Source organism: Oreochromis aureus, linkage group 19, assembly GCF_013358895.1.
Source record: "Oreochromis aureus strain Israel breed Guangdong linkage group 19, ZZ_aureus, whole genome shotgun sequence".
NCBI lineage: Eukaryota > Metazoa > Chordata > Actinopteri > Cichliformes > Cichlidae > Oreochromis > Oreochromis aureus.
Genome location: NC_052960.1, coordinates 15,214,081 through 15,239,325, shown reverse-complemented (window position 1 = coordinate 15,239,325; position 25,245 = coordinate 15,214,081). Strand labels below are relative to the sequence as shown.

The 25,245-nt window shown below is 40.6% G+C and overlaps 1 protein-coding gene across 1 annotated transcript; it reads left to right on the top strand.

Annotated features, from left to right (window-relative positions):
- Positions 1 to 16,826: 16,826 nt before the first annotated feature.
- Positions 16,827 to 24,622, top strand: LOC116326110 (B2 bradykinin receptor-like). Its single transcript, XM_039602965.1, has 3 exons — positions 16,827 to 16,894; positions 18,225 to 20,028; positions 24,012 to 24,622. Exon 2 carries the CDS (start codon positions 18,253 to 18,255, stop codon positions 19,258 to 19,260), a length of 1,008 nt encoding a protein of 335 aa, XP_039458899.1. The 5' UTR covers positions 16,827 to 16,894; positions 18,225 to 18,252; the 3' UTR covers positions 19,261 to 20,028; positions 24,012 to 24,622.
- Positions 24,623 to 25,245: the final 623 nt, after the last annotated feature.

Here is a 25,245-nt window from a genome sequence, read left to right as displayed (position 1 = left end):
AATTCCAGGCCCGCCCTGCCGCCCCAGTGGTTTATTCGTCGGCTCGATGTTGGATTAAGCCTCCTAAAGGCGGTGTGTGCTATGGCAACCTATGCCGCCCGAGACGTGCTTCCAACTGCGACTCGGCGTCTTCGACTCGGATGGCGCTATTTAATGTTAGGTCGTTGACGAATAAGACTTTTATTGTGAGCGATTTTTTTACTGTTACAGGACTGGATTTGCTATTCATGACGGAAACTTGGATTCGTCCCGGTGAGTCTTTCCCTTTCTCAGAGCTCCTTCCTCCGAATTGTGCCTTTTTTAGCTCACCGAGACCTTCAGGCAGGGGTGGAGGACTGGCAGTGGTCTTTAGGAATAAATTCCGAGTACGGCACCTGCCCTCCCCTATGTTCCCTAGCTTTGAAGCCCAGCTGCTGGAACTTGCTGGTACCCCCTTGACTCTCTGTGTTGTGATTTACCGTCCCCCCGAAATATAATAAGACTTTCATTACTTCCAGTCACCCCAGCCATAAACTCTTCAGACTACTTCCATCAGGAAGGAGGTTCTGCAGCATCCGGTCCCGAACCAGCAGACTGAGAGACAGCTTTTTCCACCAGGCCATCAGACTGCTGAACACGTCATAGACACCTCACCCTCACTACTGGAACTTCAACATTATGCACTCCATACTGTACATTAATGCCACTGTTTTGCACATACCTACCTCTGTATATTTTATATTTTATATATCTTATTTTATTGTTTACTCTATTTCATTTGTAAAACATGTATATACACACTCACACACACACACACACACACACACACACACACACACACACACGTAGAAAAACATATTTAGTACACACATTCAGTAATGTATATACCTTTATATATGGTACATATATTTATTACTTTTTAGATTAACCATTTTTATATTTTGCTTGTTGCACGTTATTGTATTTTGCACAACTCTGTTGCTTGTGAAGCTTGCACACAAGAATTTCACTCGCATGTACTGTACCAGTGTACCTGCACATGTGATGTGACAATAAAGGTGATTTGATTTGATTTGATTTGATTAACGACTTTGGTGACTTTTTAGCATCTCTTTACCTAAATTATGATCGTGTTCTTATCACTGGTGATTTTAACATTCACATTTGTTGCAAAGATGATGTGTTTGCCAAGGATTTTCTAGCCTTAGTTGACTCTTTTAATCTTATCCAGTGGGTCAATGCACCTACCCACCTTAAAGGTCATACTCTTGATTTGATTTTTTCTTATGGACTGGACATTTGCATCAGGGACATCAGCAACATTGGAATTTCAGATCATTTCCCAGTCATCTTTGATGCTGATCTGTGCAAATTGGACCAGGGCTCTGAGGGTCCTCGATGTCTTGTGCGCATTATCAATCCTGGGACTGTAGCTGAATTTTCAGCTGCTTTCTCTAAATCTGTTCTCCCTGACATTGATTGTTCTACACCCTCTTCAGTTGATGATTTTGCTAGCTCCTTTCTCTCTACCTGCTCCTCTTTACTGGACGTTGTGGCTCCTGTGAAAGTAAAAAGGCCTAGAAGCTGCTCTCAGCCGTGGCTAAATGAGTCTTTACGCGCTTTACGACGCGTTTGCCGCCAGGCTGAAAGGCGGTGGAAAAAAGATGGGCTCCAGGTGTCTTTTGATATCCTTCGCAGGACCCGTCTGGAATTTCAGAAATCTGCCAAGTTGGCTAAAGCGGCTTTTCTGTCGGGTGTCATTGCGGATAACAGTCACAACCCACGCTTTTTATTTAAAACTTTTAACTCATTGATCAATCCTTGTCCTGAAACGCCTAGACTGGCTTCCTTAGCCCTTTGTGAGAAATTTTTAACTCATTTTACAGGCAGAATCTTATCTCTTAGAGTCTCACACCCCTGTGATGAGTCAGGCCCCAGCATTAAGATGCTCTACTAACCTCAATCAGTTTAATCCAGTTTCGCTTCCTACTCTTAAGGGTATAGTTGATCACCTAAAAAACTCAAACGCTGCTCATGACATCCTTCCATCTCGCATTATTAAAGACGGGTTTAACATTATCGGGCCCTGTATCTTATCATTAATTAACCTGTCATTATTATCGGGTTGTGTTCCGGCTGCCTTTAAACACGCTGTAGTGCAACCTATACTCAAAAAGAGCTCCCTTGATCAGAATGACCTCGCTAACTTTAGACCTATTTCTAAGCTCCCATTTCTGTCTAAAATCCTAGAGAAGATTGTTCATTCCCAACTTCAAGCTTATTTGGATGCAAATAATATCGGGGAAAAATTCCAGTCGGGGTTTAAGCCACGCCATAGCACAGAAACTGCATTACTGAGAGTCTTTAATGATCTTCTCTCAATTGCTGATTCAGGGCGCCCTGTGGTGTTAATTTTGCTTGATTTGTCCTCTGCTTTTGATTTGGTGGACCATAATGTCCTTTTAATGAGGCTTGAGCATCTGGTGGGAATCACAGGCAGTGCCCTTAGCTGGTTTAAATCCTATCTCTCAGAAAGGTCTTTTTCTGTCACCATGGGTACCTATGCCTCCTCCATTGCCCCTGTTACCTCTGGTGTCCCCAGGGGTCTGTGCTGGGTCCCATGCTGTTCTCTTTATATTTGTTACCCTTGGGCCGAATCTTTGATAAATACAATTTCTCTTTTCACTTTTATGCGGATGACATTCAAATCTATTTTGAACTAGCTGAGGATGTCACGTCGTCATTGCAACACTTCTCTGATTGTATGAATGAAGTTAAAAACTGGTTACTGAGCAATTCTCTTATTCTAAATGATAAGAAGACTGAAATTGTAATCTTTGATAGTCCCTTCTCTCGGGCTGAATCAACTGGTATTTTTGGGCCCTTTGCTGACTCCCTTTCTGACACTGTGAGGGACCTGGGTGTTGTCTTGGACAGTTCCTTCAAGTTGGACAAACATATGTCCTCCGTAGTTAAATCGAGTTTCAATCAACTACGCCTAATCTCTAAGGCCAAGCCCTACATACCACGTAAGGACCTGGAGAAACTTATCCATGCCTTTGTTACATCGAGGTTAGATTATTGTAATTCCCTTTATACTGGTCTCCATTCTGCCCTTATCCATAAACTGCAGCTTGTTCAAAATGCGGCTGCGCGTCTCTTAACTGGAACTGGCAGGTTTGAGTCTATTACTCCAGTTCTTTCCGACCTGCACTGGCTCCCTATTAAATTTCGTATTGATTTTAAAATTTTATTGCTCACTTTTAAAATCATAAACAACACCGCGCCCAGCTATCTTACTGATCTCCTCAGTTTTATATCCCTGGGAGAGCGCTTAGATCAGCAGGCCAAATGCTCCTGGTGCAACCGAGATCTCGGCTCAAGACCAGAGGTGGCAGCGCGTTCGCCGCTGTCGCACCCTACCTCTGGAATAACCTCCCCTAGCTATTCGGGCGTCTGATTCAATTCAATCTTTTAAATCTCGATTAAAAACTTATCTGTTTAGCCTTGCCTTCCCCAGCTCTTAGAGCCCACATCCTTAGTCTATTGGAACTTATTTTTATTACTTGTTAACGATTATAATGTTTTAACCTTCAGCCTTTCGGGTTGTGTCTACTATGCCTGGTGTATTATTGGTTAGTTATGTCACCTGCCTGTTAGTATATTTTATGTGTATTTTGTATTTTATGCTTTATATTTGTATTATTATTGCTCTTAACTCATTCTGTGAAGCACTTTGGCATGCCTGTGGTTTTTAAATGTGCTATATAAATAAAATTGTATTGTATTGTATTGTATGTTTTTACATTTTCTTCTTCACCGTTGTCTTTTGGCTGCTCCCTTTAAGGGTCGCCATAATGGAAACCCAAATCAAAGTCTGTGTATTCCTGATTTAAATTTGCAGTTTATCGAGCATCACTGAGCAGTCCTTACCTTTAAATCTAACCTCTTTTCTTTCTCAAATGTCGTGCCTGTCTTCCTACATCTTTCTCAGAGTAAAGTTATCTCTCACTCTTTCTCTCCCTGTGAAATACAGCAGCTGGGCCTTTAGCTAGCAACACACTGTGCGACACAGCATACAAACAGTTGGTGTGTTCGCTGTGTTGAGCTGATAGAATTTAAAATTACCTGCCACTTTAAAAGAAGAACTTCACTTATGTGCAAATAAAGTCAATATTTCGAGATTAAGATCGAAAATGGATTTTTAGAAAAAGGTCTAAATATGGAGATTACTGTTTTTGTTTCAAGGCAAACTGCCATGGCTGCTATACCCTCTAAAAATGCCGTGTTTAGTTTGTTAGTGAGACAAATCGATCAGCCGTCTTGCGATACATCTTTATTGCACGAGGCTGTGACCATCAATAACTTTGCATCTTTCCATTACAAGCCATTTCCTTCTGTGCAAATCTACTCTTGCTGTAAATTATAAATCCTGTAAATAAAAATAAAATAAAAATTGTTATAAACGCTTTCTAAACTGATGATGGCCTTTAAAATTAGGATATATATATATTAATAAAAATAATGTTGGTCACTGAAGGATGATTGCTGTGAAGTGCCATATATACGATCATCTAACAAAACTATACCAACATCCACCTATGTATTAACTCAAAAGGAAAAGACAGAGTTATACAGAAAATGTCAACAACAAAATTATCACTCTATCAACACTTGTTTACCACCAGAGCTGACCGCACTGCACTGCATATCACCTGCACCTCACTTTTTATCAGAGTACACTCAAACCCTGTCATTTCCTGGCAATACTGGTGATGATCTAATAACAAGCATGCCACAGTTTAGAGAATGAAAAACAGGTCTCGCCTATTATAAATATAATTTATACATACATAAATATATAAGTGATGTGCGCCTACACATCGTTTTTTAAAGGAATACCCTCAGCCACTGTTATATAGAAATATATATATCAATATAAATAAATGTTGGCTGTCACCTTAAGTACCAAAGGAACAACTAATCTTCTGGGATCTGCTGCAGAAATTCATTTTTTGCATTTGCAACCATTTTCATGTGCAATGGTGCTCCTGTTTATGAGTGTATATATGTGTGGTGTGCTGTGTGAGCTTCTGGGCTGATAGCAGATGGTCTTTCACTGATATCCTATGCAAAGTGTCATCAGCTGTTGTCAACACGAGTGCATTCTGCAGAATATACTTCCTTGTTTTTGTTAGCATAGATCATTATGTTACACTGGTGCTTTCCTATGAGAGGAAGAGTAGGGCATTTACACCAAACTGGGATGTCTGTTTGTGTGGGGTCTTTGCTCTTTCTGCATTCATCTACATGAAGTTCAAAATTCACCCTCACTTACTGAATGCACATTTAACCTCATAAAAGATCCATATCTAATGATGGAGAGGATGATGATTATTTTTAGTTTCATCATCCCTGTTATCATTATTTCCTTCTGCACAGCATTATTCAACTTGTGAGAAACAGTCTAGCAGCGGGTTTTAAACTCAGAGAATTAAGCAGCTGTCTTGATTTGTGGTTTTTCTTGGCTTATCTTGCGTTTTCTTCTTATAATTGAGCATTTTAGTTTGCTTTTCATTGCTGTTCTTGAGCTTTAGTTTTAATTATTATTTTAGGCTGAGCTTTGTTAGTGTTCCTGTGATTATTATTGCATTTCTGGGTTCTGTCAGAAATATCACTCCTTCTGGCATTTTAAAGTCTGTGTCTTAGTGTTAGGCTTTTCCCTGTTTTGCTCCTTCCTTTTTTTAAATTTAGGTAGTCTTTGGCCTTTTAAGTGGTTTATATTTTGTTTAACTACCCCTTTGACTCTGGATTCTGCTCTGTCTACAGCTGTGCTGAATCGCCATGATTACTTTGTGTGTATTTAAAGCCTCTGTCGTCCATCTGTCTAGTTCCTAGTGTGTTTTCTCCTCCTGGTGCTATTTGGACTTTCTAAGCCTTTGTTTGGATCCGTTCTTTTGGACTTGAGTCAGCTGCAATGAAGCTCACATTTGTTTCTTCAAGTCTCCAGTAGTCTGCATTTGGGGCAACACTTTTTCCCAGCCTCATACAGTAATTTCATTTGCATGAATATATTCATGCAAATGTATTCATGCAAACACACACACATATAATAAACTCTTCAGGAATTTAAATTCTAATTTTTAAGTGGCTGCAAAGGTGAGAATATGTATACTCATGAGAAGATGTTTCAGGTGAATTGTAAAGTGCTCTTAGTACGGAAGCTAGATAAGATCTCTATAAATTATGTATCCTGTAAAATACTCAAACAACGTTATTTCCTGGAAAAAATGATCGTAATATGAAAGTAAGTATTTTAGAGTTTACAGAGCTTGCATATTGTTGATAATCCAAAAGTATCTGTTTCATGATTCACACTAAAATCTGCTTGGTTTCTAGCATATATTCTTTTTTGCATTTGCAGCCATTTTCATGTGCAGTTGTGCTCCTGTTTACAAGTGTGGTGATCACGCTGTGGGCAGGGACACAGCTGAACCCATGTAACCTATGATCCACCAACCTGTCACTGACTAAAACTAGATAATGAAAAGGTTTGTTAGCTCTGCAAAAACAAACATCACTACATAACTACACTATCAAATCACAGAGCTTGGATTTTGCCGCTGCTTTTTAAAAATTATTATTTTGATTCAGCCTCTTTGGGAACTAATTGAAATATGAGCATTTTAATTGAATGCTAATTGAATTATGAGTATTTTGTACTGAATATCAGTGTTACTTAAATGGACGTGCAGCTCTGCATCTCCAGAGTAACAACATAGTAACAACAATATGCCAGAAAAGTGACAGTTGGCTTCAAACTTAAAATGATATCTTATCTGTTTTCCTGTCCTCTTTTTTTTGTTTAGAATCCCATCCAAATTTAGCACTGTGACAATATCTGGAAACCAAAACAACACAAATGACGAAGTCCTGATATAATTAGCTTGATGTTGACGGTTTCCAGTGTACATGCTGGTCATCAGTGTGCTTGGAATCATCTTTAAGGGTTTTTTGTTGGGGTTTTTTGCATTTTTGCTAATGGTATTCTGTGTAAAAAATGGCTATGACTGGCTTTTCAGTGAAATCCTACGCATAGTGTCATCAGCGGTTATCTGCATGAATGCATTCTGCAGCATCTAAGTCCTCATTTTCCTCAGCATAGATCCTTATATGGCACTGCTGCACAGACTTTACCCGGAGCGAATGAGTAGCCTACTGGGGTCTTGACTTGATTATTGCTCACCATGCATTCATCTACAGGAAGTTACAATTTCTCAGTTAGAGAGAACATTAGAAATAAAAGAGAAATGTACAGTATTAGTCAAGCTCTTAAAAAAAGCAGGCCAGTTTAACTGTTTACAAATTGAGAAGTCCACCACCAACCTGGCATTTATCCTGGTGTTCCTAATCCACTGGGTGCCATTTCACAAGAGCAGGATACTAGATTTACTCCAAGACATTCACATTCTCGAGTGTCACATTGTGCAGGTCATCTTCTAACTCTGCCTTCTTCTACTGTGTCTTTAACTCCATTCTCTATGTTAGTGTAGGAAAACCCTTCCAGAAAAGAGCTGAGAAACTCATCCACCAATTTAATAAATAAAGCATCCAACTTTATGTCCTCAAATGCACACACTGAATTGCAGTATTGAGATATTTTAGGTTAAGTTAAGTATCTAAGATTTGGAAACATGCTGTCATTGTTCCAGTTGCTAAGGGCAGTTCACCTAAAGTACTGAATGATCTTAGGCCTGTGGCTCTGACTTCTGTAGTGTTGAAGTCATTCGAGAAGATGATTAAGAAGGAGATTTTAATGCATGCTGAACACCATCTTGACCCCTTCCAGTTCATCTATAGAGCAGGGAGAGGTGTGGAGGATGCTGTTGTCACACTCCTGCATTTCTTGAATAAGCATTTCAAGGTCCCTCACACCCATGCAAGATTATTATTTGCTGACTTTTCATCGGCATCCAACACAATTGAACCCTTCTTACTTGCTCACAGGCTTTACAGTCATTTTACGCTTTGTGCTAGTCTGATTGGCTGCCTGACAGACTTTCTGACCAATAGGTCACAATGAGGGTGAATCATGTATTTTCTGACGTGCTCTCCTCCTCTACTGGATCTTCCCAGGGTTGCTGCTTCTCAGCCCTTCTGTTCATTCTGTACACAAAAGAGTGTTGCAGTAATTTTTCTAACAGGCACATCCTGAAGTTTGCTGATGACACAGTGATCATCAGTCTTCTTGTGGGGGACGAGTCAGGCCATGGGAAGGTTGTAGATGATTTTGTTGGTTGGTGTGATGAGTCCTTCCTTTCACTAAATGTGTCAAAAACTAAAGACATGATTATTGATTTTAGGAAGTCCTTTTATAGCTCTTCACCTACTATCATTAAGGCTGCTGATATTGGAATTGTGGAGAGTTATAAATATTTAGGTGTGGTACTTGACCATAAACTGTGTTTTGAATCTCATGCTGATGCCACTACTAGTTCAACAAAGACTGTTCTTTTTAAGGAAAATTTGATACTTTAATGTCTCATCTGAGATGGTGTCTTTGTGAAACTTTATTGAATCTGTGATGTCTTTTTGTATCGCTGCCTGAATCGGTAACCTGACGGTGAAGAATAAGAATCGGTTGGGACTTCTGGAAAAAACTCCTGGCAAAATTTCAGGGTGCTGGTAAGATGGACTTTTGGCCATTTACAACAAAAATTTCCGTAGGAATGCTCATTCTGTTGTTAATTGTTTGAACCATCCACTTCACAGTGAGTTTGAGTTGTTGCCTTCTGCCCGCCGTTTTAGAGTACCTTTGAGGAAGAGCAAAAGACTCCAGGTTTCTTTTATCCCTACTGCATCCCATCTCCTTAATGGCAAATAACTGTCCTGTGACTTTCTATTACTATTATGTCATTATTATTTTATATTATTGTTTTGTTTACTTTTATGTTGCCTGCTGCTAAACTAAAGTAATTTCCCCTTGTGGGAAAATAAAGAATTTGAATTGAACTGAATTGAAAGCATTTGATAAAATATCATTTAAAAATACCTCAGTGACACTGTTTCACACGTTCTAATGAAACACTGTCAGGGTGCACTCCATCAAAGGCTTCATGAGTTACTAAACCACTAAAGTATATCTGCAAGGCCATCAGTGTCTTATATGACATCTCTAACTTTTGTTTAATAGCATCAAAGAAACACTAATAGAAAATCAGTGTAATGTAAATATATTACATATCATAAGCCTAATTTAATCTCATGCAGGCCAAATAACAAAGGTACTGTTAATGGTACAGCTTCATAAATACCAATAATTTTGGATTTAATTAAATTTACATAGTTGTTCATAGTCAATGTACTTACAATATTTAAAAGTATTTTCTCTTTCAGGTTGAAACTATAGGAAAGCTGATGAAATGCCGACAATGAGGTTTTGCTTTGTTGGCTTTTTTTTAAGCAGAAGAACATATCATCACCTGAAACAAAGGTAGATTTAAGTTACTGCATTTGGATTTGTTTCTCTGGAAACATGACAGTATGTTAAGAAATGAAAGTTTAAATATGTAGAAATTTCAAACAAACAGAAAGCAAGGGATGGCACAGAGTTATCTTATCTATAAGGCCTGAGTTCTGAATCACTATAAATAAAGACAGAGTCAGACAGAGTGTGAGAGAGTTCAACACACACCCCCTTTCCTGATCCCACAGTGTGCTTGAAAATGTAAATACATTGTAAATTGTCAGCAGCAGCATGTTTAAAGACAACTTTGGAACTCTTGTGGACACGTCAATGATTTTTGAGAAAACACTACAAAAATAAATAGTGCAAACTGCTACACTATTGAGGCTCAAAAGTGCCAAAATTAAATGAATATTATTAAATAATTTTTTTTAAAAAAACCTGTTTATGAATGCAGATGAAAGTGATAATGACCAAACCATTGTCACAAGAGGCACGCCAAATGAGCAGTGTAAAGTGGTCGTTAAACTGAGTCAGGAAGGTGCCTTATTTAAAGAGTGGAGCCAAAGCGATATATAAAGTAGTAGATGTCAAAAACACCAGGGATATTAGAAGTAAGACACTCATAATTATCTGTAGGGACAAGGTTAGTCATCAGATCAGGCGAAATTAAAGGCCAAAAGTTGACAAGCACGTTGACTGAGGACAAAAAGATTGTCCTTGGACTTATTTCTGGTGTGCCGACAGCTATTACAGCTGAGCAGACCAAAGAAAATATAGCAGTCTCTATGGTAACCAAGGCACAGCGCTTAAAGACAAGCGGAAATAGAGATTAATGTGACAGTTTAGCTGTAATGCTAAAGTGTGAGGGGGGGGGGGACACAAGCAATGTTTTCGAAGGGTATATGAGCTATGCACTTAGACATTATACATCCCCAGAGGTTTTAAGTGCCAAAATTATATTAAGGGCACATTGCTGCTGTGTGTAAAGGAAAACAAAGTTAAAGTGCTACAACTGTGGAGGACAACGCAGCTCAGATTACTGTGGCTGTGAGGCATGTACTGGAGCAGTAGTGAAAAAAAAATCTCAGACAATCAGTGAAAAGAGCGTCCATGCAGTCACACTTAATGAGATCAACATTTAACTATACAGCTTATATGTCAGCATCACATTTAAAACTGTTTAAAGCTACTGGAAACTTCTCCACTGGCAGCTGTATAGGTGGATATTGGATAAATGCCACTTAAAATTGGGAGTTAAGTTTCAGCTTACATATTAGTTCAAAGTCCAGGGGCATAATGAGAAGCAAAGGCAATCTTGCTGTAGTGCTGGGAGTGTCATAAAATTAACTTTATGAGTTTTGGATGGGTTTCAAAAGTAACAGGAAAGTCCAATCATACTTCTGTTCAGTCCATAGCAAATGAGATGGTTCAAAGAACCCGAACTGGGATGCACAGTGTCATTCCTCAGCTCCAAATAACTATTAATAAACAAATGAAAAAATTGAGAATATACATGGTGTAGCTATAATGTAACATTTACAATGGGTAAACGAAAACAATCAAAAGAAGTAGTATTGCAAAAGTTATTATATCGGAAAGTTTATCAGCACTTCAAGGTTCAAGGTTACTTTATTTTCATTTGGATGTTTCCATATGTACATGACAATGTAGCAGCACAGTAGGGCAGAATAGTGCTGGTGGAATTAATGAGGTATGAAGTTCACCAGTCTTACAGTCTTCTTGGGAAGAAGCTGCAATTGAACCTTGTTGTTTTGGCCTTGATAATCCACCTCCTGCCAAAACCCACATAGTAAAATGGTTTATGGGCTTCTTCAATGGAAAGGACTTTGGTACGAGTGATCGTCTAGGTGGCTTCTTTCGCTTTCAGCAGTGACTTTTTGGTCAACAGAATACCAGTTCTAGTGCCAGGTGCTGATGGAGAAAGTAAGTGTAAACTTAACTACATACCTTTAGATTGAGGCCAGTCTGCCACAGCCTTCTGTGTCACTCCTCCTCCTCAAGTCCATAACAACCTAGTTTTTAAAACCTTGATGTTTCCCTAACTGGTCCCACTAGATTTTCCACCTCATCTGGGTACATTAATCAATTCATTTTCTCCCCACTAAATTGTGAGATATACTAAAACATTCCAATATGTATATATATATACATATGTGTATATATATATGTTCAAGTTCAAGTTCAAGGTTCTTTATTTGTCACATGCATAGTTATACAAGTATAACACACAGTGAAATGTATCCTGACACGCTCCTCGACATGTGCAAAAAAAGGGGGGGGGTGTAGAAGAATGACATTATAAATATAGATATATATAGTATATACATTGGGTGAATGTGCAGTAGTAGCAGCAAGCAGGTGAATTCTGTACATTAATATGAATAGACATCTGACTATTTTACAGAATGGACAATATAAACATATTTAAAGTCTTATTTTCTACAGTTGACAGGCTAACAAACCCTCCTGTGTCAGTGGCAACTGAACTTCATTCGACCATGGCCTGCAATGACTTTGCCAAATTCTTCACAGAAAAAATCCAAAAGATTAGACAAGCAATTGGTACATCAACAGCAGATCCAGGATATGTACTGTGTCCACCAAAAAACTGTTTAAACACCATCAAACAGTTTCACCCTATTAACAGCAAAGACCTGGAGGACATCTTAGGTCAACTGAACTCCTCCTCTTGCTGTTTAGATGTCCTGCCAACAAGTTTTTTCAAAAAGGTCTCAAAGACTTTGGAGTCAGACCTGTTACAGATCGTAAACTTTTTCTTTAATATCAGGTGTGTTTCCAGAACCACTAAAAACTGCTGTAATAAAACCTATACTGAAAAAGGACAATCTTGACAAGACACAAATGAACAACTACAGGCCGATCTCAAATCTCCCATTTTTAAGTAAGATCATTGAAAAGCAGTTTCTCAACAGCTCAATTACTTCTTAACACAGAATAACTGCTATGATGCCTTCCAGTCAGGTTTTAGACAGAACCACAGCACTGAAACCGCTCTGACCAAAGTGTTTAATGACATATGTCTGAATACAGACAGTGGAAAAATCTCAGTCTTAGTTCTACTGGATCTCAGTGCAGCATTTGATACAGTTGACCACAACATATTACTCAAACGACTGGAGAACTGGGCAGGTCTTTCAGGAACTGTACTAAACTGGTTCAAAACATACTTAGAAAACAGGAAATACTTTGTATCAATAGGTAACTTCACATCTGAGCAGACAAGTATCACATGTGGAGTTCCCCAAGGTTCCATCTTGGGACCCCTTCTGTTTAACATATACATGCTCCCACTGGCATTGATTATAAAGAACAACAAAATAAACTATCATAGCTACGCAGATGACACACAAATATATATCACAATGTCACCAGGAGACCGAGGCCCTGTACAGGCTCTTGGTAAATGCATTGAGGAAATTAATGACTGGTTGTGCCATAATTTTCTTCAGCTAAACAAAAACAAAACTGAAGTAATAGTCTTTGGTGCCAAAGAAAAACGATTACAGGTCACCAGAGAACTTCAATCTATACACCTAAAAACCACAAACCAGGCGCGAAATTTGGGTGTAGTGATGGATGCAGACCTAAACTTAGAAAAACACATTAAGACAATAACAAAATCAGCTTACTATCACCTCAAGAATATTTCAAGGATAAAAGATCTGATGTCTCAACAGGACCTGGAAAAACTAGTCCATGCATTCACCTTTAGTAGGCTTGATTACTGTAACAGCATCTTTACAGGTCTACCTAAAAATCAGTCAGACAACTACAGCTCATTCAGAACTCTGCTGCTCGAGTCCTCACTAAGACCAAAAAGTGGACCACATCAGTCCAGCTCTGAGGTCTTTACACTGGCTGCCTGTCCGTCAGAGGATAGACTTTAAAGTTCTGATGCTGGTTTATAAAGCTCTGAATGGTTTAGGACCAAAATACATCAGTGACCTCCTGACCCAGTATGAACCTTCCAGATCCCTCAGGTCATCTGGATCCGGTTTCTTATCAGTTCCCAGAGTCAGAACCAGACACGGAGAAGCTGCATTCAGCTTTTATGCTCCATATCTCTGGAACAAACTCCCAGAAAGCCTCAGATCAGCTGACACACTCAGTTTATTTAAATCCAGATTGAAGACCCACCTATTCTCAGCTGCTTTTGAATAAATCACCAAATCCACACTTTTAAGCTTAAATTTCAAAACTTACATTTTAACTACTGACTTTATCTACTGCTCTGATTTTATCTACTGTTCTGATTTTATCTACTGTTTTCATTTTTGATTTTAAACACTGTTTTGTTTGTTTGTTTGTTTGTTTGTTTGTCTTAATCAATTTTAGATCATGCTTTTTATTTGTTTTTGTTTTTAATGTCTCTGTAAAGCACTTTGAATCACCTTGTTGTTGAATTGTGCTATATAAATAAACTTGCCTTGCCTTGCCTTGCCTAAAGTTAAAGGAATTGAGTGTCTGGAGGAGAGTCTCAGTCAATTATAGATGATGTGAGAGGGCGGGTGTGTGTGTGTGTGTGGGGGGGGGGTTTAGGGCCTGGCTTGAGGATAGAAGCTCCGCTTGAGTCTCTCTGTCCTTGCCCGGATGATGCGGAACCTTCTACCAGATTGTAGAAGTTGGAACAGTTTGTTGCCAGGATGGGACGGGTCCTTCAGTATCTGCGTTGCTCTAGTCCGGCATCTCCTGGTGTAGATGTCCTGAAGCGGGGGAGAGCAATCCTGCAGCAGCGTTCTGCTGTACGGATCACTCTGTGGAGAGCTTTTTGGTCCTTCACACAGCTGTTCCCAAACCACGATGTCATGTTCTGTGTGAGGATGCTCTCCACAGCGCCTGTATAGAAGATCCTGAGGATCTTTGGAGAGACCCTGAACTTCCTCAGTTGTCCTAGGTGATACAGGCGCTGCCTAGCCTTTTTGGTCTGGACCTGAATGTGGGCAGCCCATGTCAGGTCTGAGGAGATGTGGACACCAAGATACTTAAAGGACTGCACCCTCTCCACTGGAGCTCCATTAATGATAATGGGCTTGTAGTCTCTGTGTATATATGTAGTCTCTATGTATACATGTGTATATATATATATATATATATATATATATATATATATATATATATATATATATATATATATATATATATACATAGAGACTACATATATATATATGTATATATATATATATATATATATGTATATGTATGTATATGTATGTATATATATATAGACAGCACAGAGGCACTAATCATGGCAGCACAAGAACAAGCTCTGAGTACAAGATCCATAGAGGCTGGGGTCTACCACACCAGGCAAGACCCCAGGTGCAGGCTGTGTAAAGATGCCCCAGAGACAATCCAGCACATAACAGCAGGGTGCAAAATGCTAGCAGGCAAAGCATACATGGAACGCCATAACCAAGTGGCCGGCATGGTGTACAGGAACATCTGTGCCGAATATAACCTGGAAGTCCCGAGGTCAAAATGGGAGATGCCCCCAAGGGTGATGGAGAATGACCGAGCTAAGATCCTGTGGGACTTCCAGATACAGACGGACAAAATGGTGGGGGCTAACCAACCGGACATAGTGGTGGTAGACAAACAGAAGAAGACGGCTGTAGTGATCGATGTAGCGGTTCCAAATGACAGCAACATCAAAAAGAAGGAACACGAGAAGCTGGAGAAATACCAAGGGCTGAGAGAAGAGCTCGAGAGGATGTGGAGGGTGAAGGTGACGGTGGTCCCCGTGGTAATCGGAGCACTAGGTGCGGTGACTCCCAAGCTAGGCGAGTGGCTCCAGCAGATCCCGGGAACAACATCGGACATCTCTGTCCAGAAGACCGCAGTCCTGGGAACAGCTAAGATACTGCGCAGGACCCTCAAGCTCCCAGGCCTCTGGTAGAGGACCCGAGCTCGAAGGATAAACCGCCCGCAGGGGCTTGCTGGGTGTTTTATGTATATGTATGTATCTCTCCAAAAGTTGAATCTGTTCATCTGGACGTAGCGTTTTGTGGGAGAAACGTTTCGTCACTCATCCAAGTGGCTTCTTCAGTCTGAAGAACTGTCTATATATGTATATATACACATATACTGTATATATATATATATATATGTATATATGTATACATATATATGTATACATATATATGTATATATACACATATAAATATATATATATTTATGTATATATGTATGTATGTGTGTGTGTGTGTGTGTGTGTGTGTGTCAATATAAAAAAAATAAGTATTTATTTATTTATACATTATTTCCGTTGAATTAATGACAAAATTATTTGCTGAAATGTTTATTTATTTCATTCCGGCACGTTAGGCCCTCCATACCACAACGGTACTTAAAAAGAGAAAAGGGAGGGACTGACAGAAGTGTGTGGCAGCAGCGCGAGGCAGTGTTGCCAACTTAGCGACTTTGTCGCTATATTTAGCGAGTTTTCAGACCCCCTAGCGACTTTTTTTCTTAAAAAAGTCGCTAAAAAAAGACGTGAAAGCACGTATCCCTTTTACTCTCAACAAGCAGCGGGTGCTGTAACACAGTCAGTTCTTCTTTTACTCTTTTACTCTTATGCTGTTTTGTGGATCACAAGGTTTAAAACTACTTATAAACACACACACACAAAGTAACTCCACCAGAGTGCCTATTTCGGGTCACTTTTGCCGGTCCAAGCCCGGGTAAAGGAGCAGGGTTGGAATTGTGACATTAAAAAAAACAATAATTGCTAAAAGAAATTTAATTTGTAGTTCTAAATAAACTCTAAATGCATTTAGGACGTTTTTTACTCACTTTATGTCTCTTCCACGATGTTATTTCTCTCTCCAACAACATAGGTTACAATTATATTAGCATGACCAATTATGCAAATTAGGTGATGACGTCATTTAGCGACTTCTAGCGACTTTTAGGACAACCAATAGCGATTTTCCTTACTGAGGAGTTGGCAACACTGGCGCGAGGCATCAGTTTACTTTCCCCTCGAAGTCAGCGACTGCCAAAGTCAGTAGCACAAGGTGTTGGATGTGTATAGTAGATTTTTCGGACGCTTTCTTTTTTACCTAGAGGACAGACTCTTGCGTACAAGGTATGAATAAACTTGTTTTTTACTTTTCTGTCTGTGTTTTTCTTTTTTTTCTTTTTTTCTTTTTTTACCTTTTTTCCTCTGCAGTTTAAGGTTAATTAAATCATAACTACAACTTAACAGTGTACATAATGATTTATCATGAAAAGTGTTTTCTGCTTTATATCATTACCTGTGACGAAAAAAAACAATGTTTTGAGTTAATTTTCTTGCTGTGCAGGTTATGAACTCTGTCATGTTTTTTTTAAGGTGTACCTGCAGAGTCTTAACTGGATTTGTCTCAACACGTTTAGCGTTTTGAGAACCTTTAACCAAAAAGAGTAAGCACGATTAAAAATGTAGACTAATACAAACACACACATATGATGACGAGTTTTTGTTTCTTTGCGTCTTTGTTTTGTTTTTAAGCATTCGTGCATTTCAGCTAAAATTGTTTTAAAGCTGTTGAGAAAACATACAGAAACTGTGGATGCCCCGCAGTTATACAGTGGAGGCGACATGCAGGCAAAAGGTTGTTGGATTGGTGCTATTGATATTGTGCAGCGTTAAGTGACAGATATGGGAAAGTTCTGCAGTCAATTTGGTTTCTGTTTTGCTGAACCGCAGTAAGTTCAAAATGTGAATACCTTTGGGTTGTTATCGTTTATGTGCAAAAACAAATACAAAATACTACATATGCACGGCCGGGGGGGTCATTGTTAGAATTAAGTATTTTTAATAGAAAAAAAAGTTTTACAAGCAACAAAAACAAAGTTCAACAACGCTTTAGAGAATTGAGTGTTTGAGTTATTGTTCGTGCTGATGTTACTCAAGATATCAATCATCTGTCATTAACACCAGATTTTCATAGAAAATCAATTTTCTATGAAAGATTGAGGTCTTTTTTATGAGGAGGTGGGGTTGTTTGTTTGTTTGTTTACTCTTTTAAATGTCTAGGCAAGGGAAAAAAAATCAGTTGATTTTTATTTATTTAGCACCAGTTTGCACAAACTGTTCCCTTAAGGTCTTTATAGTGAAAGATGAAGACTATGATAGAGAAAAATCTGACACGCATACAAGCCCCTGGGGGGAAACACTTCTTTGAGAGGAAGGGCACTTTTTTTTAAACAGGAAGAGGCCTTTGGCAAACCCCGATTCAGGAAGGGCTAGCCATCTTTACTGTGAATAGGTGGAGATGAGTGGAAAAAGAAGAGAAACAAAGGGCTCATGGATAAGCAAAGGAAAACACAAACTATGGTAGACAGTAGATAAAAGTTTATGAGAAATAGAAGGAAAATACTGCATCATAGGAAGTTGTCTAATTGGATGAGCCTAGAGCAACTTCAGTGTTAGGCTTGGCAGTACAGTGGTGCAGTGGTAAGCTCTGCTCCTTCAAAGTACAAAGCTGGTGGGTTCAAATCCAGTCGGGGAGTAAGGGTTTAGAGACGGTAACAAAAGTTCATAAAAAAAAAAAGATTTTCTTTCAGGAGTCACCAAAACAGGTTCTGTGCCTGAACTTGCCACAGTGTTTAGTCATTAGAAACTAACTGGAAATACAACAACAGCTTTTGCATTATGAGTTTTAATGACAATGAAGTATATCTCTGTGTTCCATATAACATAGCATTTCATAATGTTTTACCTGTGTTGCTGTCCTCTGTTTCTCTGCAGCATCCGTTCCAACTCTTACTCTGTCAAGATGTCTGGAAACCAAAGCAACACAAGTGAAAGCCATTGTATTCCTGAAGACAACAGCTTGGTCTTCACTCTGGTTCCACCCTACATCCTGGTCATCAGCGTGCTTGGAATCATCTTTAATGTGTTTGTGCTGATGGTTTTCTGCCTCCACAAGAAGGCCTGCACTGTGGCTGAGATATACCTGAGCAACCTGGCTGGAGCTGATCTTGCTCTGGTGTGCTGTTTGCCCTTCTGGGCTGAATATGCAAGAAATAAATACGACTGGCCTTTCAGTGAAAGCCTGTGCAAAGTGTCATCAGCTGTTATCTACATGAATGCATTCTGCAGCATCTACTTCCTTGTTATGGTTAGCATAGATCGTTATGTGGCACTGGTGCACCCGCTTTCCCATGAGAGGATACGCCGGCCGTTTTATGCCAAACTGGGATGTCTGTTTGTGTGGGTTCTTGGCTTGGTCTTTGCTCTCCCCATATTCATCTACAGGAAATTAAAATTCAACCCTGAGTCAAATTTTACTCACTGTTCACTTAACTTCACTTCACCAGAGCAATATCTGGCATCTGAGGTGACAACCATAATATTCAGCTTCATCATCCCTGTTATCATTATTTTGTTCTGCACTGTCAAAATTATTCAAGCTCTGAGAAAGAGGCTAATGGAGGCTTTAAACATTCAGAAAACGGATCAGAAGGCCACCACTCTCATCCTGGCAGTTCTGCTGGCATTCCTGATCTGCTGGGTGCCATTCCACGTGACAAAGATACTAGATGTGCTCCGATACACTCGCATTCTGAAATGTAACATCACACTGATCATCGCCCAACAGGTCTCTGTGTACTTTGCCTTCTTCAACAGTGTCCTTAACCCCATTCTCTACGTCTTAGTAGGGAAAACCTTTCAGAAACGAGCAAGGGAACTCTTCATGTTGTGGAACAAGAATCAAACAGCATCTTTCAGCCAACTGTCCACACGCCTGACAAGTTTTAAATTTGATCAGAGCTCAAAGTGATGTGCAGGACTGCCATCTTTTGGATAGGTGCTGTGATGGCTTACGCAGTTAAATGGACAAATATTTACTCAGGCAAAGAGAAAAATGTTGTTTTTGTAATCTGAATGTTGTTGTTTTCTGTTTAACATTGTGCATGCATTACTTTTTCTTCAGAAAGTGATATTTAGCCATAACATGTTTATATCCTAGAGGTGATACTGAAAGGCTGTCAGTCTGACTCTGCTTGGTGTCGTGAAGTCTGAGCGCTCTTTGACCGTTTCTCCAGTTGGAACATAACTCCTGGATTTAGCTAAGAGAAAGTAGCATGGAGAAGACAGCTGGCATGGAGGGAAGGCTAAATATAACTAGCAAATCGTCTGAAGTGGGATTCATGGAACATTCCTGAAGTTAAAGAAAATACACTGTTGGAAAAAAAGTCACAGTCTGACCTTTTTATTGTCTTGGGCTTAGTTCCATGTTTCATCCGACTCTGGCAGGAGGGTGAATAACAGGAGACATTACCTCATGCTGTCAAACAAGTTTTTTTGTTTTACCAACCGTCCATGGACTCCTATCTGTTTAGATGACACATTTTGAAAAATATAATTATATAATTATAATTACAAATACAATTACATTTAAGGCCATATTTGAGCATTCTTCTGTGCTAAATATCAATGAAGTTAAAATTCAATGGCAAGCAAGGGTGTGGTTGTTCTTTAAAACCAGTGATCCAGTATAGCTTTCTCTTGACATCCTATTGACATTCGTAGCATGACAGGATATGAGGTTCAAATATGAGGTTTTTTTTTTTTTTTTTTTTTTTTTTTTTTTTAAACCTGTCCCGTTTGGTTCTTTTGCCATCAGAATTATTGTCTAAAGGCGAAGAAAGATGCCCAACGTTTACTTTACCAAATGGACCATCCCAGCCTTGCCGTAATGGTCCATTTGATTCACCTTTATTGTTTATTTTATTTTGACTTGCTGAATACGGGACAGACTTGACTGGTGGAAAGAAAGGGAGAAAGAAAGAGGGAAGAAAAACAGCTGAGAAGAGGGACGGGGAGAAGGGCAAAACCAAAACCAACAGAATAAGCAGACAAAAATACATATATCGATCACCTGGATCACCTGTTGAGAAAGAAAAAAAAAAAGCAAGCAGAAGAAAACGAGAGTAATAAACAACATCACAATGATATATGGGAATATGACAGTAAATACTAAATATTAAACATTATTGTGCAGCACGTGGGATCGACAGCGCACAGTGTGCTTTGAGGTAGGAGCCAAAAAGGGTGTAGTTTGTGTGTGTGATCACCCGTGTGTGCACCTGTGAGCATGAACGCTTGTTTTTTTAAAAGGTTCCTTCATGTAATGATCTACTAGAGGGTGTGGGGGCCACTGCCCCGTCCTCCAGGGCATGAAGCAGGTATGGAGGAGATCAAAACTCCAGACATCCAGAGGCCCCAGAACACAAGAGACCAAGGAAGACCAACAGAGGGCAGCCGCGCCACTATCCCAGAAAGAGCTGAGGAGAGTCCCAGATGAGGGGTCACTCAGCAGCCGCGAGAGCAGAAGCCGGGGGTTGCAGTGACGTGCCCGTGAGCTCCGCCCGGCAGCCAGCTGTGCCTGAGTGACCGAGCCCCGGGCTGAGAGGCCGAGGCACCCCATCCCAGTGGCCCGAGCGAGCCCCAGGCTCCAGGCCCCGATAAGCAGCCGCCAAGGAGTGAGCCAGTGGGTACCTGGGCGCCCACCCCGGACACAAAGAACCACCAACGCACCGATGTCTGAGGCGTCTGCCACCGGCAGGGAAGTGGTGGGGAGATGGGCCTCAAACCTTGGAGGGCCTGAGATGTCCCCAGAGAGGTGGCGTCTGATACCCAACCTGACATAAAGACACAGACAAACAGGCACACACAGATACAAACATCTATTCCCACCCTCATGCTCTCATATACAATTACTCAACACTCACCCAACGTGGAGACGGACATAAAGAGACGCTGTACACACAATCACACTCCCCAAGCGTACTCTAAGCCCGGGTCTAGGTACCCTTGCCCCTGGAGGGGAAACTGCGCCCAGACCCAGGTGATGTTACCCTTTTCCCTGCGGTGGGAGAAGCAGACTGCCCCGACTCCGCAGCAGCAGGAGGCCCCACATTCCAGACCCCAGTCGGACGGCCAACTCCTCCTCCTAGCCCCCGCTCCAGCAGGCAGGCGCAGAGAACGGGGTGTAGGAAGACTCCAAACCTCCCTCCACCCGCTCTTATGTAGTGTTGATGTATGTGTGTTCTAAGGTGCATTTAAAACCCAGGAGGGCATGGAGCTACCTGCCAGAGCAGCAGGTAAGCGTATAGCCCCTCCTGCTAGCCCTCAATGTCTCGTGTATTTAAAATTGAGAGGTGGGCAGCGACGCCAGGGGTGAGGTGTACACCCTGATGGTAATTTGAATCCGTGTGGCGTGCCCACCCCAAGATCCTATATGTATGTGTAATGAGAGTGTGAGTAATGTGAATGTCTAAGTTGTGGGATAAAATTGAGGCAGAGGCAGCCAGAAGGGGACAGAGGGGGGATGTCTCCTCTGCACCCTGGTGACACACCCCTACCCCAAGGCCCTGCATGTGTGGGTGATTGTGGTGGAGCGGGAAGAGGGAGGCAGCTGGAGATGGGGAGGGAAGGAAGGAGGGGCAGTGACCCCTCCCTGGGGCCAGCTCCCCGCTGACCCCAGTAGGCACCCCATACTCTGCAACCCGCCAGGAAAGGGGGGCCCAGGCCCATCCGGACCGGGGCCCAGTGCAGCAACGCCGCCCAGCCCCACAGAGCCCGGGACAGTCCACCCGACCCCACCACAGAGAAAACTGCACCCACCCCATCATCCACTCATCTTCCAGACTACACAAGACAATAGACGCCCAGGCTGAGATCTTCCTCCACCTCTCCTGTATCTCCCCTCCTGCAGAGAGAGTTCCTGAAGAGAGGAAATCTCCTGCAGGATTTGACAACCTCCCCACCAGTTGAAGAGCCCCCAGGTGGTTCGATGCACAGGCGGCACCCTGCGCCAGGACTGGGCCCCATACACCCACCCGCCCACAACCCCGGCAACACACCAACCAGGACCCAAGCCCCTGAGGCTTGGCCAGGGCCCCAGCCCAGAGACGGGCGCCCCAGAACCTCACGCCCATCCCGGACCCACCCAGGGGCAGCCAGGCTACCAGGTCAGTAACCCACGTCCGTCAGCACAGACCCTCCCTAGCCCTGCTGCACGCAGCCACGAGGAAACCGTCACCTAAGAGCCAACAGAGCCCCTAATTGGCCATGACCGTTATCCCGGGTTGAGCCCCCAAGGAAGATGCTCCCGGGAACCCCTGATGCCCTAAGCCCGTCCCTACCCCCACACCAATCACAACAGTGAAGGTGGGACCAAACTAAGACCCCCACCCCACTAGGTGATGGAGCTGATCAAAGGAGCCCAGAGCAATTGATCTGATGTGGTGGCAGAGGCTGTATCAAGACTAATGTAATCTAATAGATAATTTCTATATTGGTTAGAATTAAGATTATTTTTATTTTCCAGTTCATGAGGACTGTTTTCTTGGCTATGCATAGGGCAGTGAAAACCATATGGGCTATATTCTTTTCCGGAGTGACATTATCTAAGCTGCCCAACAAACATACTAAAGGGAAGTTGGAATGTTACATTTCAGACACTTTGATAAGTCTTCACATATCTCACGCCAAAACTTCTGAACTGGTGGACAGAACCAAAGAGCGTGGATATAATTGTCCGGTGAATTGGTTTGGCAGTGTGAGCAGTTGTTGGTAGACGTAAAGCCCATCTTGAACATCCGATGGCCTGTATAGTGCACTCTATGTAGTATTTTGTATTGAATTAATTGAAGACTGGGATTTCTAATTAGATGAAAGGTTTTTAAGCAAATCTGAGACCAGAAGTTTTGGTCAAAGTTAACTGATAAATCCGCTTCCCATTTTGCAATAGGAAGTGATATTGATTCATCTGTTTTAGAAAGCATTCTGTATATTTTGGATAGTAATTTGGGGTTTTAAGAGTAAGAAATTGAACCACACTTGGTGGCGTTTGTAGTTCAACTTGACCCGGTTTAAATCTCTTTTTATTATGGATTTAATTTGTTGATATTCTAAAAATCGTTTCTTGTTGATCCCATATTGTGTAACTAGTCTGTCAAATGAAATAAATTCTGTTCCTTCTAGTATATGTTCTAAGTATTTGATTCCTTTACTACTCCAATCTGAAAAGTTTATCATATTATTGTTTTGTAATATGTCAGGGTTGTTCCAGATAGGTGTGCGTTTGCATGGGATTAATGAAGACTCTGTCAACTTCAGAAACTCCCACCACGCTGTCAGAGAAGAGCTGATGTTGATGCTTTTGAAGCATTCATGTCGTTGGATGTTTGAGCTGATAAATGGTAGATCTGAAATCTCTAGATTATTGCAAAGTGCTTGTTCTACATCTAGCCAAGGTTCATCTAAGAGGGTATGTTTTGCCATCCTGAGATAAACTGAAGCCTGTTGGCTAAGAAGTAGTGCTGAAAGTTAGGTAGTTCTAATCCTCCTTTATCCTTGGTCTTTTGTAGTGTTTTTAAGCTTATACGTGGGGGCTTATTTTTCCAAAGGAATTTGGACATATATGAATCTAGAGATCTGAACCAATCTTGCGGCGGTTTAGTTGGGATCATTGAGAATAAATAATTTATTTTTGGTAATACCATCAGGTATTTGAACCATGAGGTTCAAATTTCAAATGTGCCATTCTACTGCTCATCCTCTAATTGATGTCTATTAGACACAATTTTGGATTTAATGCCATAATAACCCTGCTACACAATTGAATGGCATTCCCACCTTTCTTTTATATTGCACATGTGATAAACACAAGCTAAGATAATGAAACAAATAGATGGCAGCAGTTTAACAGTGTTTATACTATTAACATAATATTTACATGGTTAGATTTTCCACTTCACTTGTGTGCATGTGCGTGGTTATGTAGTTGGAGTGCTCTGTGCTGTGGCATGATGCAGATTTACTGCTAACAACTTGGAATGTTTTAGTGATGAACTTAAAAAAATTCAAAGAGTGATTTTTTGTTTTTATTTTTTTGCATTACATTAAAATATTGTGTTTCTATTCATGTTACATCAAAAAGAAAGTCTGTGTGGATATTTGCAAGGGTTTTAAATTTACAAGTACAATTTACAATGCTTTAAGTAGTTTATTTAATGTTTAAAATCACCAAACACTGCTGGACACTGAAATGCATACCTCTTTTTCACAGCAATCTTAATGTAACACTCACTCAATATTATCATTTGTAGACACAATAAATAAATAAAACCTTACAGACTTCTGTTGTCCCCTGTGGTGTGTTTCTGCTTTGTTATTTTTAATGCTTCTTTAAGCTGTCCATCATGAGTCTTATACTTTTTAAAAACAAGTCTGTATCCTCTATACTTTAGGTTCAGTGAGCTGCTGAGGAGGCCGTGCTAAAAGTAGCTGTGCTCAATCAGTGGCATGAGCTCCCCCTGGTGGGCCAGTGACGCAGTACAAATGAGGATGTGGACAAAAAGTATGGAATTAAACAAAGATCAATGATTTAACTAGGAAAAATGAACATTTTGCAGATTTTGAAGTGGTCTGTAGTTACTTTATTTTATATCTGTGCAATGTCAACGTCAAATTCTGTTATTAGAAGCCAGCAAAATCACTATAAATAAAATGCACTTCCTAAGTTTTGCAACATTTAAATTTCTCAGTGTCGCACTACATGGGACATTAATAGAGCAGATATAGCCACAAATCAGAGATGGCATGAGTTTTATACGCTGGATGGCAGTAACTCCAACAAGCCTTTATTTGGTAAGCAGCAGCCAGATCTCTATGCAAGTTATGTGGTTAGTGGGCTGCCTGTGGCTGCTTTGTCTCAAGAGCACGCATTGCCATATCCAGAGGTGGGAAGTGACAA

What these genes read in the sequence shown, in the direction of transcription:
- LOC116326110 (XM_039602965.1), top strand. Translation starts at nt 18,253, where the DNA reads ATGTCTGGAAACCAAAGCAACACAAGTGAAAGCCATTGTATTCCTGAA.